This window comes from Epinephelus moara, chromosome 20 (genome assembly GCF_006386435.1).
Source record: "Epinephelus moara isolate mb chromosome 20, YSFRI_EMoa_1.0, whole genome shotgun sequence".
NCBI classification, from domain to species: domain Eukaryota; kingdom Metazoa; phylum Chordata; class Actinopteri; order Perciformes; family Serranidae; genus Epinephelus; species Epinephelus moara.
The window spans coordinates 33,772,902-33,790,343 of NC_065525.1; the positions used below are offsets into that span (position 1 = coordinate 33,772,902).

At 41.7% G+C, this 17,442-nt stretch overlaps 1 protein-coding gene across 6 annotated transcripts in view; it reads right to left on the minus strand.

The window, feature by feature from the left end:
- Nucleotides 1–217: 217 nt before the first annotated feature.
- The window catches only part of LOC126407591 (DNA polymerase III subunit epsilon-like), a 62,022-nt gene continuing 44,797 nt past the window's right edge, over nt 218–17,442 (minus strand). Inside the window, exons 1-3 of one of the 6 annotated variants that reach the window (XM_050072628.1) lie at nt 13,748–13,761; nt 3,588–3,639; nt 218–1,026 (exon numbers count right to left, since the gene is read on the minus strand). In XM_050072628.1, coding sequence (XP_049928585.1) covers nt 491–1,026; nt 3,588–3,639 — 588 coding nt within the window. In that variant the 5' untranslated portion in view covers nt 13,748–13,761 and the 3' untranslated portion in view covers nt 218–490. Of the gene's footprint in view, nt 1,027–3,587; nt 3,640–3,857; nt 4,179–7,444; nt 9,848–13,516; nt 13,563–13,747; nt 13,880–17,442 lie in introns of those variants that run through there. The other 5 variants (XM_050072627.1, XM_050072626.1, XM_050072629.1 and 2 more) reach the window with 5 other exon arrangements.

Below are 17,442 nucleotides of genomic sequence, written 5' to 3' on the forward strand. Positions count from 1 at the left end.
CCACGGGCCCCAGCGCAACCGCACTGCCCACACTGTTTATATTTGCGCCCCTGCCTTCAACCACCTAATTCTAATCAGTTCATTCTTGAACAAATGTGAAGGATTCCCTCGCGTTCACAAGAACGGGATGGATGGGGAACCTAAAACATAATGCCTTCGGCCGGGGCTATCGCCGGCACAGAGGCATAAAAAAACAACAACAAAAAAAGAAACAAAGTTGTGTGTAAGAATCAAATGTAAGTTTAATGGTTATTGTAGGAAAATTGTGCTACAATTTACTGGAAAGACAAAACAGTACAACACATGTTTGTGTACGACACATTACAGTACATAGACAACACTAAACAAACAAATTACACAATATGGAATTGACATTTCTGTCAGTTTGGGGTCCAGTTTGGGGTGTAACATGCATCATTTGTCTCCCATCACAAGAACTTGGATCTATGCATCATTTCATAAATATCATCCGTCCTCTCTGTAGCTTATCTTAAAACAGGTACGTTGACAGAGTAACTCTGGAGACGTTCCATTTGGTGGGACTCCATGAGTTGAACAGCTCCTGCAACATCGTGGCGTCCTCCACTGCATTGTGTGCCTCGTAGGTCTTCCCCAGGAAGTGGCGCACCATGTACTGCTGAGAATGACTGCTCAGATTGCGATACAGGTTCTTGCTTAGCAGGAAGGTATCCACGAACCCAGACACCACCTGTTGGAACTCTTGCTGTAGGGAGAGCCTTCGCAGCACCCTGGTGAGCACAGGTGCATCGAACCGCTTTGCACCGTGGGCCGCCAGCAGCACAGGGTGGCGGAATGAGCGCAGGAAGCTGATGAAGGATGTGAGAGCATCAACAAGAGGAACGGTGTCCACAGCATTCCCGTGGAGAAGCAGGGAGCCATCAGTGACCGTGAAGCCAGTCACCTGTCTGGCGCTCTCCGTGAGGGGGCGGCGGGGGAGGGTGTAGACATTAAAGACCCTCTCTCCACAGATGGCCGACACCTGGATGATGTCACACACAGCAGTGTCTGAAAGTAGAGAAGGGATGGATTAAAGAAGGGAAAAGAGAAAAAGAAAATATAAATAAATGTAGTTTATAATATTCAGAGTTTATAAAATCATTGTCGTTTTGCAGGCAAACTGCTCGTTATTGTTCCTCTGTATTTCTCAGAGATCTGAGTGACGTGGGAGTGGCTGACGACAAAATATACCATGAGGAGATATAGATTTGTCTGCTCCTGCTCCACCAACACATTCTCACTTACATCATGGTCATTTGCCGAAGAAATAACCCATTAATTTATATTTTCATGCATTTTGCAACCAACACCTGAGGGTTTATCTAATACCTGGAACAATCATCGCTGCCCCATAAGGTTCTTAAGCAATGCAAACATTCTCCACTACTCTGGTAAATAGGACGAACCTTAGGGTGCTTTCAGACCNTCGCAACACGTTCTCACCATAAACGAACCGCACCAGAGTTCGTTTGTAACCGGACTGACACCACTTCAAGAAGGTCTCGGTCCGGTTGTTTTGGTGCACACCTGAGTGTGATCGCTGTGTTCACACCTGCCCAAATGAACCGCACTTAGGGAGCAAACGAACTTGAGTTTGATTGAACTGAACCAAACAGGGCAGGTGTGAACGCACTCTTAAATGTGACTTGACAATGAAAGATATTTCTATATTTCATGAGGTCTTAGAGTGGTGCAGGAATGAGACATACAACCCGGAAATGAGTTGGCATTTCAGCACTTCCCCCTTCCCTGTTCCCTCGCAAGGACTAACTAGAATAATAATATCTTTTATAGTCTCCTTGTCCAGTATCAGGTTTCAATGGACACCCTGCAGCCAATCAGAATCAAGTATTCAGCCAGATTTGACATCCTGATAAATGTGTGCGTGCAGCCACTGAGCCATTCAACACAAAGTCAAAACCACAGACTTCCTTCAAAGGTTTTGACATGAAGGGTAATTTTGACAGACATATCTAACAACCAGGTCTGCAGCTAATTTTCATCATGTATTAATATGCAATCTCAATTTCTACATTAATCATTTAGGATTTAAAATATCAGAAAACACTGAAAAATATCCATCACAATTTCACACAATCCTCATAGTCTCTGAATCCATTGTTAATATAAATATATTGATTTAAAGAGGCCCTGAGGGGTCTGTGGCCGTGCAGTTGCTGGTTTTGAATGCGCCCTTAAATCTTGCCAAGCTCACAGGGCTCTGTATTTAATATTTTAGAATATGTACTGTTTGATCATTTAATCTGCAGGTTGCAACTCTCATACAAATCTGTCATGTAGGAGTGGCATCCTGTGGCAGCAGCAGGAACAGCATGTCTGTTAAGTTTGTGGTTTGGCACGTACATGTCCTCTGTGTTGTAATCTTGGTTCAAAGTTTGATGCCAGCCAAGTCTTGCTGCACCCTTTTCTAACCAAACGAGACAGATGCAAATATGAGATTCAAAACCTATGAAACAGAAACTGAAACACACTCTTTCATGTTTGGGTTGGGCTCTAAAAAACTACATAAATTGTCAGCAGATACCTGTATCTCCTCAGGGACCAAATTATTGTCATTACTGTTCAAGTCATCTGTGAGTAATAGAAGGAAGGTTAAGTCTTGTTGACGCTAAGGCTGCCCCTGACTAAGAATTTTCCTAGTTGACCAATAGTCATCTTTTAGGAACATTAGTCGACTAGTTGCCCGCATGTTTATGATATTAATTTAATTATTAAATGATATATTTTGGGCGGGGCAACACAATGGTTTGAGTTGAAGGTGTGAGAAAGAATAGTATCAGTAACATTGTTAACACTGTGCTACATTACAGAGAAATACAAACCGTACTAATGAACCTTCATTAATATAGGCCTATATTTTATCTACAAGTGCACGTCACACACTGAGCGAGCCGCCTGTTAATGACGCTGTGGGCTAATGGGCATGTAGCTACTTCCATGTTTCAGATGATACGTCATGTTTGTAGTCGACCAATGAAGATGAGTTTACATATCACCTTGGGTTCGTCCTTCACCTTCTCAAAATGATCCCACACTTTGGATTTCCTGCCCGACATGTTATTAACTAGCCTGCGGAATAACCGCAGGTACCAGCCCTGGAAATTAACCTGACTCCTGTCTGACTGCTGAGCGTGGACACTTCCTGTGTCTGTCCTTTCAACTTAAATTCCCACATGGTCCTCTCATATAGGTTTTGATTTATTTTGACAAGAAGCAGCTCCTAATAGAGTTAAATTTTTTTGTTTGGTTGTTTTTTTCTGCTGTTACTAAGCGACCAATGAAATCTTGCCGACTAATGCCCTTTTTGGTCGACTATTAGGGGGCAGCCCTAGTTGATTCAAAAGTGTCCCAACTGACCCCGCTCTCCCCTATTTCTGAGATCAAATATAAACCTCTGAGCCCATTAAAAGAACATAAAAATATAAGTAAATATTGTTTAAAAAAGTGCACAATATACCACTGACTGTCATCTAATAAGGTAAATAAAGGGTAATATTTCATCTGAGAGTGATAAAGTGATAAGCAGACAAACATTAAATCAGTGTTACCTAATCCAGTGGTCTCCAGGTCAAAGAAAACGATTGTTTGGTTGTCAGACATCTGCAAGAATTTAAAGAGACAGACATTTGAACATGAACTAGTACACCCTATAGTCATGGCTGATAATTCTGACAATACATTAAAAATATTCACAACATCTTTTACAATTTCAGCTATAAATTTAAAGTTAAAAGTTATTTTGAACTACTTGATAAAGAAAAAAAAAAGTTTGAACCACAGAAACAGACTGACATGTTATTCCTGTGGTCAGAACTCACCGTGGACAGTTTGAGGTGCCGTCAGCTGAGCTGTGTGACAAGTCTCATGTGAAGCCAGCTGCAGTCATCCCGGGTATCTTCACGTCATTTACGACTCATCCGGAGGGAGGGAGTCAGCAGGTGACTCAGTGCCGCATCAATTTAAAACCTACACTGAACCCGAGTTTCATTTAAGTGGAAAAGAAACTGGACGTTTTTGATCTCTTTGTGGTGAAGTCACCTCCCTGCTCAGCTGTGTTGCTCTGATCGGTCACCTGTCAACAAGGTCGCAGTAAACCGCAAACAAAAGGAATTTCTCTATGGAGGTGGAAACTTCCCCGCTGTTCGTTCAGTTTCACTTTTGACCCGCTGGTTGACGTCACGTGCAACGTATGAGAATGAAACTTAAGTTTGATAATAAATTCATTACAAAAAACAAACCAACAGAATAAATAGAGTGGCGAAAATAAAAATCAAATAAAAATAAATTCAAATATTTCAAAAGTGGGGCCTTTGTAAACAGAAACAAGATACGACTTTGAAAATAGATCAATAGAATTGAAAATAAATAAATAAAATAGGTACTTAGGCATACTTTGTGTCTCCACAGTTGTGAAGTTGCTGTTATGACCACAGCAGTGCAGCTGTCTCACCGTTGTGTCCCCAGCCACCAACACACCTGCTGTCAGTCAGCTCATCACCTCTGCAGGGTCCCAGCTCACCACACACCTGGCTACAACCACTTTTCTTTGAAGGGCAGGTGCTCAAGTGGAAAAAAGGGCATCCCTTCCACAATATATTTATTTATTTATGTATTTATTGTGCACACAAAGTGCACCCTGCCGGAGGTTCCTATGTAGCTGCACCAGAGGGTTTCTTCAGCTTGAGGCACATACAATACATGTGTGCACAGTGATGAGCAGGGAAATGTCTGTCTAGCTTATGTGTGATGTGTCTAAATATATATCCATACAGCTACTACTGATTTTAAGGGGTTTATAAAAAAATATTTTAAAATATATACATAGGCCTATATCTCCACATTTCATTTATTTATATGAGGAAAAACTAAACAAAGTTCAGTCATGAACACTTAAGTAAATGTAACTTTATTTCCATTTGCAGTGTTATATTTGGGGGTATGGCTGCCTTTCCTCAGGCCTACACAGAAAGCCTTAAGGCAGACAGAGCACACCTGTCTGCCCTTCCACGTGCAAATAAGGAAAGCCTGAGACAGAGAGAGCAAACCTCAAACCTCCCTGCCCTTCCATGCACCTATGTGGAAAGCCTAAGGCAGGGACAGCAGCAGCAAAGACCCCTGGGAACAGAACAGAGCAGCATCAATGACAAAGAGAAATGACATTGATAAGTCAGACACAGCATGAAAAGGAGGAGCTGGGGTGGAGGTGGGTTGCAAAGCAGCTTGCAGAGGAAGCAGCAGCAGTAGGCAGGCCAGAGCAGTTTAAATAGGGCGCCCTGAATGAGATTTGTTGCATAGAAAGGAATCATGTGATCTATCAGCTGACTCCCCTCCATCAATCAGCTGTTCCATCAGCTGATTGGCTGTTTGAGATCAGCTGATGTAGCTGGGATATGAGCTGAGCTTGACATCGTGTCCTGCCTGAACTAATGCTATGCTCATTTTTTTATTTTAAAAGTTTAGATTATTATTCAAGATATACAATTCTAACAAAATCTTACAGGATAAGGACACAGTCAGCGCTGCGGCTAGTTACATGCACATGACACGCTGTGGGTAGGGCATCAGGCTGGAGTGGGCACCAAATAAGATAATGATCATCGATCATCATACTGTTTATCTACTTAAATTTAAGATGAAGCTCAAATACAACAGACACCAAGTCCCTCAAGTGGGGGCCATGCCCCACCCCAGTGCTTTGCTGATGATCAACCAGCTTTGTATTTGTGTCATATAACTGTGTGGGTAGGATGTGTGTAGAACTTAACTTCCGTCCATCTCACCAGCACCCAGATCTCCCTGCTCATCTCTCAACTAAAACTGCATCATCGGACGGATTCTCACAAGCTGGCCCTGAGGAACTGCGCCGGGCTTTGTGGCCTCACATATATCCATGTTTGAAGAAAATTTTTGTAATGGCCAAACAGTGTTTTCACAACTGCCGGGTCTGTCATGTGATGCCCTGTAAATATGTGGATACATTTGAGCGTCATGTATGACTCGTTTTACTATCAGGATTTGATCCATTCATTCAGATAACATTTTGAAACTCTTGAGGAGCCGCACAATTAAATAATTTTATCCCAATTCAAGTTAGCGAAGTCCTAAACAGGAGTAGCTGGCTCTGCCGGCATAAGTCTCAGCAGTGCTGATCATCTGCTTAATTTTCATATGTGGCAGGTGGACCATTTTGGCCTCACACGGCACTGAGCAGCTTTCATAGAAATGAACAGGGTCACTGCTCCAGCACTCTATCCAGGTCTCTTTATACACNGGCAGGTCAGAGCAGTTAATTTTATCCCAATTCAAGTTAGTGAAGTCCTAAACAGGAGTAGCTGTCTCTGCCGGCGTAAGTCTCTAGTGTGCCTGCTCTCTGGACTGCACAGTGCGGAAGCAGTGCTGATCATCCGCTTAATTTTCATATGTGGCAGGTGGACCATTTTGGCCTCACACGGCACTGAGCAGCTTTCATAGAAATGAACAGGGTCACTGCTCCAGCACTCTATCCAGGTCTCTTTATACACCCATGGCTTTTGCTGTTTTGCTCAGAGTACAGATTGTACTCTATTATCATCCGCCGTGTCTGACACCGATTCAACATGCTGAATCTCCTGAAAAAGCTGACAAGGGTTGACGATGGCCAATGGTGCGGGACACACCCCAAAGACTATAGCGACAGATGCTCTCCAACGGCCCAACACTGGTGGTGTGTCAGGGTCTTAAAAGGTACAATCCTGAAATGGGGGGACAGAGTCATCTCGCAGGACAGCCGGATGGCACAGGTGAGACGTTCTGACAATGTAAAGAAACAGTAAATGACGGAAATGAATGATGTTATTTCCATATTTTGCTATTATTATTGTTTATCACTGCCGAGGCATGTTATACGTCACACTGGAGGCCGATGCCGCTGTGTTACAGATCATGCCTCATTGGATTCCATGATGCCAGCATGCTGTGTAAAGTTACACAGTGATGTGGCATGATGCCACTGTTGTGTGGTTCTGTGTAAAAATGCAAAAGTGGCACAAAGAAGGGACTTCGTAGCGGCCCTATAGTGCGACCCTGTTTAAAATATCAATCTGTTTAACAACCAGAGGGAACATGATGAGAACAAAACTGCGAAGAAAAGGTCAAGGTTTTTTTTAATGCTTTATTTTCCAATACTCTGGTAATGAAAACAAGTTAACATGATACAATAATGCTGAAATGCAAATTCCAAAAGGTATTTAAATATGGAAAAAATAACCAGACAGGGACATCCCATTTCAAATAGCAAGTAATACTGATGTAATAACCATCACATGGACTAACTTCGAGTTCTGCCCAAGGCTGTATGTTCTCAGTGCTCAGTTGCACAATTTTTGAGTGTCAGAGAGCTCATCTGCTGCTTGTGGATCAGAGTAGATTGTAGTGTATATTTATATAGAAATATAGATTTTTATTTTATTTATTTATTTTTTTTTAATCTATTTTTCTATGCATTTTTATATTATTATTTTATTTATTTATTTGAAGAAAAAATGTCCTCCTCGTGTATGTTTATTAATGCTCGGTGACTGTTTATGTTGCAAAAGAGTAACAAAGTTCAATAGAATATTAATGTTTAAAAAAATACCTGATAATTGTTTTAAATACTTTATATCAAAGTTTTTCTAAAGGCAGAAGAGAGAGTACCTGCTTTAAACACATTTAGGAATGATGAGGCTTTGTTTGACTTTCAGTTAAAAAGAAGCAGTCTGTGAGTCAACGCTACAGCATTCGTCTGCAGAGTTGTGATCTTGCAATTTGGGGATGGGATACCAAAACTGCCGATGTGAAATCAGGTGCTATGATGAGTTTACAAATATGCAAAAAAATATTAGTCCCCAGTAGTTATTGAGGGAGTTACACGCCTCAAAACGTGTCCTATTGCGGCTGGGCTGTGGTTACACCTCGGACAGCCAGGAAACAGTCTGGCAAATTTATCCCTTGAGTAATACAGACAGTGAGGTACTTTAAATTGATTAAGGCCGCGTCGTATATGCAGTTAGAAGGTGTGTATACAAGTTCAACTGTCTCGTCAAGCATCCTCAGAATTTTTGTTTTATTTTAGGATATCTGTTTTAGTTACTGTGTCAGTGTGTCAATCATAGAGACATGTGTCTTGTCAAAGGGATCCGATTCCAAAATAACGTCTGGTTGGTTTCTGGGTGGTGGGTAAGGAAATGAGGGGAATCTTTTGTTTTTTTCTCGACCCCTAAAAAATGGGGTCTGGGTATGTTATGGTTTGTAGTAAGTGCTTCAAAGGAGGTAAATGTATTGTCTTTAAATAAACCACAAAAAAACTCCAGTCTCTTTCTATGCCAATATTAATATGCATCATCTAACACAGATGGTGAGAGGAAATGTTTTTTTTGCTACACTTTACAGTTATGTGGTAGTGGAGAGGTGAGTATCATTAGAGAATTGGATAACAGTTCCATATAAACCCAATCTGGGCCCTGTTTACAGACCCTTTTACTGTTAGTAAACAGCATGAAGTTTTTTGGTGGGCGGGGCTTAGCTGGAGGCAAAACAATATCTCCACAGACATTAGCCAGCACTAGCTAGCAACTTCTGTTGGCGTGTTTTGGACAATGGAGGGAGATGATGTGAGTGGTGCATTCAGGAATATTCATTGCAAGTGTCAGAGAGCACTCTGGTACAAACTGGACCGTTCGTAAATTTTGAGTGTTGTCTGAATGTACTGTTTGGTTATTCAGAGCACCACACTCTGGGCACTCTATGTCGAGAGACGGAGCAGCAGAGCATCGAGCGGAGTAAATGTATGATTAACTTAACTATTGGTTAATTCATGTAGAAATATAACGCTCTGTTTCTTCAACTAACAGGGCTCTCATTTTAGTGTAGAGCGTCAGACTGAATTCATGAACGCACCATGTCAGGTCACTCACTCTCCGGGACCGCCAGCGTTACCTGAATAAGTAAACACTGACCAACAGGACCACCGTCATCTTTACTATATTAATGCGGCCTACTAGTAAAGTTGGTAATGCTGACTATTTTGTGAAATCTTGTTTTGTTTGTTCCAGTAGTGTTTTAAAGTTATGGTTGTATAACTCCCGTATTGTATAAGTGACTTTGATTCCAAGGTAGGTAAATGCTTTCAAGGGGAAGTCAGAGTAGTCTTTGTCCATTTGGTTCATTGGAAAGGTCAGTTTTTAAATGGAATATTTTGTTTTTGTGGACAGTCTTTTTTTTCTTTTTCTTTTTTTTTAAAGCTCTTTAAAAATTTTGGGGTCATGCAGGTATCTATCAAGACTTCCAAACTCTTGACTCCATGAGTTGAACAACTCCTGCTGTATCATGGCGTCCTTCGGCGTGGGGACATTGTAGTCTTCTCCCAGGCAGTGCTCCACCAGAGTCTGAAGCCGATGATTGGGCAGATCAGGATAGAGCTCCTTGCCTAGTGGCAACATATCCACAAACCCAGATACCACCCGCTCGAACTGATGCCAGAGGGAGAACATATCCAACAGTCTGGTGAGTATGGGTGCACCAAACCGCTTTGCACTGTGGGCCGCCAGCAGCACGGGGCGGCGGGGGCGGCCGCTGCGACAGGAGCGCAGGAAGTTGATGAAGGAGGTAAGAGCATAATAAACACGGACGGCGTCCACAGGTCTCCCGTTGAGAAACAGGCGGCCATCACTGATGGTGAAACCTGTCAGCTCTGTGGCTCTTTGATTGATGGGGCACCCGGGGAGGGTGAAGAACTTTAATTCCCTCTCTCCACAGAGAGCCGACAACTGGATGATGTGACACTGCTTGCCTGAAAAGTAGAGACGAGATGGATTAAAGGAGGAAAAGAGAAAAAGAAAATATAAATAAATGTAGATTTCAGATTATTAAACTGGTCAACACATTCTCACTCCAACCTCGTCTCATATTGACGCTTTGGTCATGGACTTCCCACATCCACATATGACGTGAAAGGTACCCTGGGTGTGTTGGATGTTCACGTTCTGGGACACCATGTCAAGTTCTACCTCTTACATGCATTGTATTCTTTCAAAATACACAGGAAATTTAACGTTTACATACAGTCTCTTTCAAGATCAACACACTACATCGGTACAACACTGCGAATTGACTTTTTTTTCCTTCAACACACATGGTTAGGTTGAGGAAAAAAGAACAGGGTTTGGCTCTATAATCTTACAGGATGCAAACACTGCTCTCTCGGGAGAGGGTTATTGATTGTTGGACCCATCCACCACCCCTCCTGTCTATAAAGGCAACCGGTCGCATATCATGCTGACATTAAAGGACGCCTTTTTTTGTTGGTTTCTGAAGCCACAAGTAACTGCCCACACATTGGATTTTGATGACTTCGGAGTGAGACCGTGCTCAACTGGTTATGTGCTGGACTATTTCTGGGAGCCAGGCTGGCCACTCTCCCAGCCTCCATTCTTTGTGCTAAGCTAACTGACCGTCAGTTTAAATTTAGTTTACTTTAGCATACATATAAATTACATTTGAAGAACAAGGTCTTTTTGTCAAAATCTTGTGATGTGATCTTCTGATAGTTGTGGTTTCAGAATGAAGCATCTTTTTGAATTTCTTGCTGGGTGGCGCTCTCTGTTCGTCTGTGCAGCCATTAAGAAAGTTTTCTATCTTGACATCCTGCCAAATGTGTGATAATGCGTGCAGCCACTGAGTCATTTAACACAAAGTCAAAACCACACACCCAGGAAACTTCAATTAAAGTTACAATAAAATCCGTCCTCTCAGCGTCTGGTCTCAGCCACACTGTTCCGTCAAAGGTTTGAGACCCGCCTACTTGAACAGGAAGGAAGTAACAGCTTCCTTCCTGTTCAAGTTAACCTAATACCTGGAACAATCATTGCTGCCTCATCAGGTTCTTATGCAATGTAAATGTTGTTCACTACTCTGTTAAATCGTACGAACTCTAGATGTGACTTGGCAACGGAAGATATTTCTAGTCCTCCGAGCTCTTAGAGCGGTGAAGGAATGAGACATAAAACCCGGAAATGAGTTAGCATTTCAGCACCTCCAGTTCACTCGCAAGGACTAACTAGAATAATAATATCTTTTATAGTTTCCTTGTCCAGTATCAGGTTTCAATGGACACCCTGCAGCCAATCAGAATCGAGTATTCACCCAGATTTGACATCCTGCTAAATGTGTGATGATAATGTGTGCAGACACTGAGTCATTCAACACAAAGTCAAAACCACAGACTCAGGAGCGTCACTTGAAAGTTACAATGAAATCTCAGCATCTTTTTTCAGCCACACTGTTCCTTCAAAGGTTTTGACAGTAACTTTGAAAGACGTACTTTACAACCAGGTCTGCAACCAATTTCCATCATGAATTAATCTGTCACCTTCATTTTTCAATTAATCAATTAATCATTTCGGCTTTAAAATGTCAGAAAACACTGAAACATATCCATCACAATTTCACACAATCCTCATAGTCTCTGAATCCATTGTTAATATACATATATAGATTTAAAGAGGCCCCGAGGGGTCTGTGGCCGTGCAGTTGCTATTCTGCAGGTTGCAACTTTCATATAAATCATCAGTCATGTAGGAGTGGCATCTTGTGGAGTGCCTCTGTTCAGTTTGTGGTTTGGCACTGACATCGTCTGTGTTGTAATCTTCATGATTCAAAGTGTAATGCCAAGTCATGCCCCACCCTGCACTAAACTTTAATTTCTCAAGACAGATGCATCTGTGAAATTAGAAACCAATAAAAGTAGAAGGTGAAACACACTCTTATTACTCTATCCTCCTTCTGACATAACGACTCCCTACTTTTATCCAGAAACTAACAATTAGTTTGTTCTTCTCTGTTTGCTAACATTCATGTCTTACTACTGCATGTCACTACCTTGGCTTTTGAGGTAAATTGTAATTTGTGATATTAGGCTTTTTAAATCAATGCAGAAAAATTGGTCCACACTTTTGTTACCTCTAGGCTGGATTACTGTAACTCCCTATTATCAGGTAGCTCTAATAAGTCTTTAAAAACTCTCCGCAGCAGCACGTGTAATAACAGGAACTAAGAAACGAGATCATATTTTTCCTGTTTTAGTTTCTCTGCACTGGCTCCCTGTAGAATCCAGATTTGAATTTAAAATCCTACTCCTAACTTACAAAGCTCTGAGAACGCAGGGTTACTCGTGGTCCCTAAAGTCTCCAAAAGTAGATCAGGAGCCAGAGCCTTCAGCTATCAGGCTCCTCTCCTGTGGAATCATCTTCCTGTTGCAGTCCGGAAGGCAGACACCGTCTCCACATTTAAGACTAGACTTAAGACTTTCCTCTTTGATAAAGCTTATAGTTAGGGCTGGCTCAGGCTTGCCTTGTACCAGCCCCTAGTTAGGCTGAGTTAAGGCCCAAACATACTCGGGCGGAACGTACACGGAGCAGACTCCGCGGAGGTCCGTCCGGACTAAAAGCGGACGTCTGCAAGCCCTGTGCGCGCAAAGCTCAGATCAGACCAGTGTCACACAAAACACTGCTCGGCATGTGTTTTTCACATCGCAGGGATTTTTCACGGACATTTTTACAGGAAACTACAACGCGGAAGTGCGCTTGACTATGGAAGCCCGAATGACAGCGGACATTCCTCCCGGAGTCTGCTCCGCTTATAGTACACCCGAGTCTGTGAGCACCTTTAGGACTAGTCTGGGGGACCTTCTATAATACACCTTCTCTCTCTCCTTAGTTTCTGAAAAGTTGGGTCTTCTTCACTTGCTAACATTCATATGCTATTTCTGGATGTCACTAACTTGGCTTCTTCTCCGGAGCCTTTGTGCTCTACCGTCTTGCAGGTTAACTCATATCGCAGCGCTGCCTGGATAGTGTGACGTGGTTGTGCTGCTGTTGTGGTCCTGCCAGATGTCTCCTGCTGCAGCTGTTATCATTAGTCATACTTCTACTATTATACACGTATGATTATTGTCACATATGTATACTATCATATATTAATATATACATACAACATATTGTACCACAATTATCGTTATTATTATTATTATAATATTATTACTTAAATTAATGTTGTTGTAAGCTACTGTGATTACTGTCTGTCCTGCATATCTCTCTCTCTCTCTCTCTCTCTCTCTCTCTCTCTCTCTCTCTCTCTCTCTCTCTCCTCTCTCTCTCTCTCTCTCTCTCTCTCTCTCTCTCTCTCTCTCTCTCTCTCTCTCTCTCTCTCTCTCTCTCTCTCTCTCATTGTGTCATACAGATTACTGTTAATTTATTATGTTGATCTGTTCTGTACAACATCTATTGCACTCTTTATTCTGTATTTTGGTTCTATGTTGTCTGTAACTTATGTTGCTGCCTCTCTCGGCCAGGACACTCTTGAAAAAGAGATATTTAATCTCATGAGGTTTTTCTGGTTAAATAAAGGTTAAGTAAAAGATAAAATAAGTATCAGTAAGCAGTCAACCAGACGTTAATCTTACCAAATCCAGTGGTCTGCAGGTCAAAGAAAACGATGGTTTCAGACATCTGCAAGAATTTAAAGAGACATTTGAACATGAACTAACACACTCTGTAGAGTCATGATATTCCTGATAGTACATTAAAAATATTCACAATAGCTAGTACTTACAATCTAAGTTTATATTAAAATTAGAAGTAAAGTTATTTTGAACATGATTAGTCGATAAAGAAATAAAAAAGGCTTTACTCACCGTGGACAGTTTGAGGTGCCATCAACTGAGTTGTGAGAGAGATTTTATCTGAAGTCAACTGGAGTAATCCAGGTTATGTCTACATCATTTACCGACTCATCCTGAAGAAGTCAAGAAGTGACTCAGTGCCACATCAATTCAAAACCCACACTGAACTCTGGTTTCATTTAAGTGGAAAAGAAACTGGACGTTTTTTTCCTTCTTCTACAAAAATCTCCTCCCTGCTCAGTTGTACTGCCCTGCCTGAGCCCTGCCTGAGCCCTGCTGTTGGTTTAGTTTCAGTTTTGACCCCTTAGCTGATGGAAAGTAAAATGTTGCATATGCGTCATGCAACTTATAAGAATGAAACTTAAGTTAAAAAAAACCCAAAAAAAAACATGAATAAACAAACAAAAAAAATAGGATAAATACAGAGCTGAAAAGAAACAAGAAGATACAACTTTGAAAATAAATAAACTAGATACTTAGGCATACTTTGTGTCTCCACAGCTCTGAAGTTGCTCCCCCAGTACATACAGTAGATGTCATGACCGCAGTGGTTTCCAACGTGGGTCACGGTCCACAAGTGGCTCGCACGGCCATTCTGAATGGATGGCAAGTGACTTACAAAGATGTCAAGCTTGTAAAAAAACAAAACAAACGATCTTTAACACCGCCTCCACCAAACACTTTCGGTATGGTACCTTTGGCACCTTAATTTAAGTTAAGGTTTTTAGTCTTAGTCATAACAAGACTGACCTAGCATAGCAGTTTTGTGCTTATATATGGGGTATTTATTGGAAACCCGACAATCTCTAGAAGTATTCAGCTTATGTTGGCTGACAGACTCAACAGGGACTAGAAAACGTGTCCATTGCTAGATCGTTACTATGGTTCGACCTACTTGCTGGAGTAGTAAACTAGCCTTCATTACATATAGGAGTCTATTGACGTGACTAATTCTTAATAATTAAGTAATTAATTAAAAATATTGCTTGATTAACTCAGCCTATGCTGCATAGGTTGAGTGAGCAAATCAGTTCTATTTTCGGTATTTATCCTTTCACGATTTTCACTTTTTGAACACTATGATGTTTGTCACAAAGCTCCACTGCTTCCAGGCAAGAGGAGAGATTTTATCTAGTCTGTCATGCACAAAACACCAATACTAAAACTGTATACAGTATTAAGGGGAGCAGCCAACTCTTTTAATGCATTGACTTCAACTCACAAGGGGCGGCTGTGGCTCAGGAGGCAGCACAGGTTGTCCCCTGATCAGAAGATCGGTGGTGCAAATCCATATATATATACACCTTTCTTGTCTCATTCTTGATAGCAATCCTCATGTTCCCAAAATGCTGTGCAGCAAGAAAAGTCTTTAATTTAAAATTTAAAATTTAAAGATTTAATTTATTTCACATGTTCATTACTGTAGGTAAAGGCAGGTGCTTTTCAAGGGAAACACAACCTTGTGGCTGCATCTATGCTGGAATAGTGAGGAGAGAGATTTCTCAGTGTGACCGCTGTAACTTGATTCAATACAAATAAATAAAACAAACAAGTTGGCTAGAAAATTCAAATAAAAGTTTAATGATTATTGGGGGAAAATTGTGGATCAATTTACTGGGAACATTTGTGTGTATGACATGTTACAGAACATTGCACAACAAAACGAAATAATAAAAATCATAATACAGTGAGTAACATGTGAAGGCCTGTGTCCACTTTGCATATTTTCTGGACGCCAGCGTGTTTTTGTAATTGTTCCCAATGAGAAGAGAAAGAGCACCGCACCCAGTGTCTTTTTTCAGATTGCTCTGGCTTTTCTGTGCAGTCGCTCCAAGCGCTACTAATTGTAAATCTATAAACTCCGGTGACTTTAATAAAGCTAGGTTACCATCTACTGTCACGGCAAAGACAGAAAAGCCCATTCGTGGGAGCAGAGTGGCTGAACGCTGAATGCTGCTGCTGCTGCTTGGCTTTTATCACTGTTCACGTTATACGATTGTTAACTGTGTAGTCACACAGCATTACATTAGCTTTCCTAGCTAGCATTAATGTCAAGATATTGTTGTCATAGCAACAAAACCCACACAAAGAGCATCAATTAAAAAATGCTAGGAGTGCCTTTTTTTTATGAAGCGCTGGGATGAAGCGCTCCCCAGCATCCTGCCACTTCCTTTCTGCAGAAGGAAAAACGCTACGTGGACACAGGCCCTAACGTATGTAACACTGGCCCCTTTGACACTGCCTCTTCAAGGCAGGAATTTCACACTATTATGCCGCCTCACTGTTCTTTATAGAGGCCCACACAGACCAAACCGACATCAGAACTAGTGGCGATTAAATCTGACTGTTGCGTCACCTCATGTCACCTGTGTCGCGACCACATAGCTGCATATGAGCACACCGCAAAGACTACAGCTGACGGCCAACCGGCATGTACACTGTGTGTCTGCATGAGAGAAAATGACTCTTCATACCAGCAGACGGCTGTAGTCTGTGATCATCATTCAAAAAGGGAAACCGGGAGACCGACATTAACAACACAACCTGATGTAGAAAGATCTAGAGAACAATAACACAATCAATTACGCACTTTTCTGCAAAATACTTTGCGAGTAAAGAAAACAAATCTCACCTAATGTACCAAGTTTGTTTCGATCTCACTGCCCCTTGACTTAAGTTGTTTGTTTACTTTCCTCACTTCCGTTTCTCTTCTTGTGCGCTGAGCTGAACTGCAACGGCAACAGATGCTCTCCAACGGCCCCACACTGACCATCTGCTTGGTGTGTCAGGGCCTTAAAAAGGTACAATCATGAAATGGAGGGACAGAGTTGTCCGGCCTTTAAGCCGACATTGGAGATAGTAACGGTGCTGTAACAGGGCAGGGTGGAATCATGGGTGGCACGGGTGCAACGTTTTGACGACACATTATGTGCGCAACCCACCACAGGAGATTTAACAAATAGCTGATAGCAGTTAGCAACTAACTCAAAGAAGAAGATCAGCGGCCGCAAAAAGTCCGCGAATTGGGAAAATAATAAGGTGCGGGAGCTCCTTACCCTCTGAGCAGAGGATGAGATCAGCCGCTGTATAACAGAGACAGTGAATGACTGATATTTCCATGTTTTTCTATTGTTTATTGCTGCCGACGCATTGTGTCACACTGGAGGTCGATGCTATTATGTAGCATGTCACGCCTCTGTGACTCCTTGATGTCAACATGCTGTCTAAAATTACACACTGATGTGGCATGATGCTGCTGTTGTTTGGTTTTGTGTAAAAATGCAAAAGCGGCATAAAGAATGGACTTCGTAGCAGCTCTATAGTGTGACCTCTGTGTAAAAAGGGCTATAGAGATTGGGATGTAACCTGCATTATGTTTTTTCCGACCACAAGAAATTCAACCTGTCGTTTTTAATTTTTTTCTAAATGTTCAAAATATCTGTTCAACAACCAGAGAGAACATGATGAGAACAAAACTCAGAGTAAAGTAAAGGTCAGTGTATTTTGTTTTTGTGGCCAATTTTTCGAGGCTCTTGAAAGATTTTGGGGTCATGCAGGTATCTATCAAGACTTCCAAACTGTTGAGTCCATGAATTGAACAGGTCCTGCAGTGTCCTGGCTTCCTTCGGCCTAGGGATAATGTAGTCTTCTCCCAGGCAGTGCTTGACCAGAGTGTCATGCTGATGATTGGGCAGATCAGGATAGAG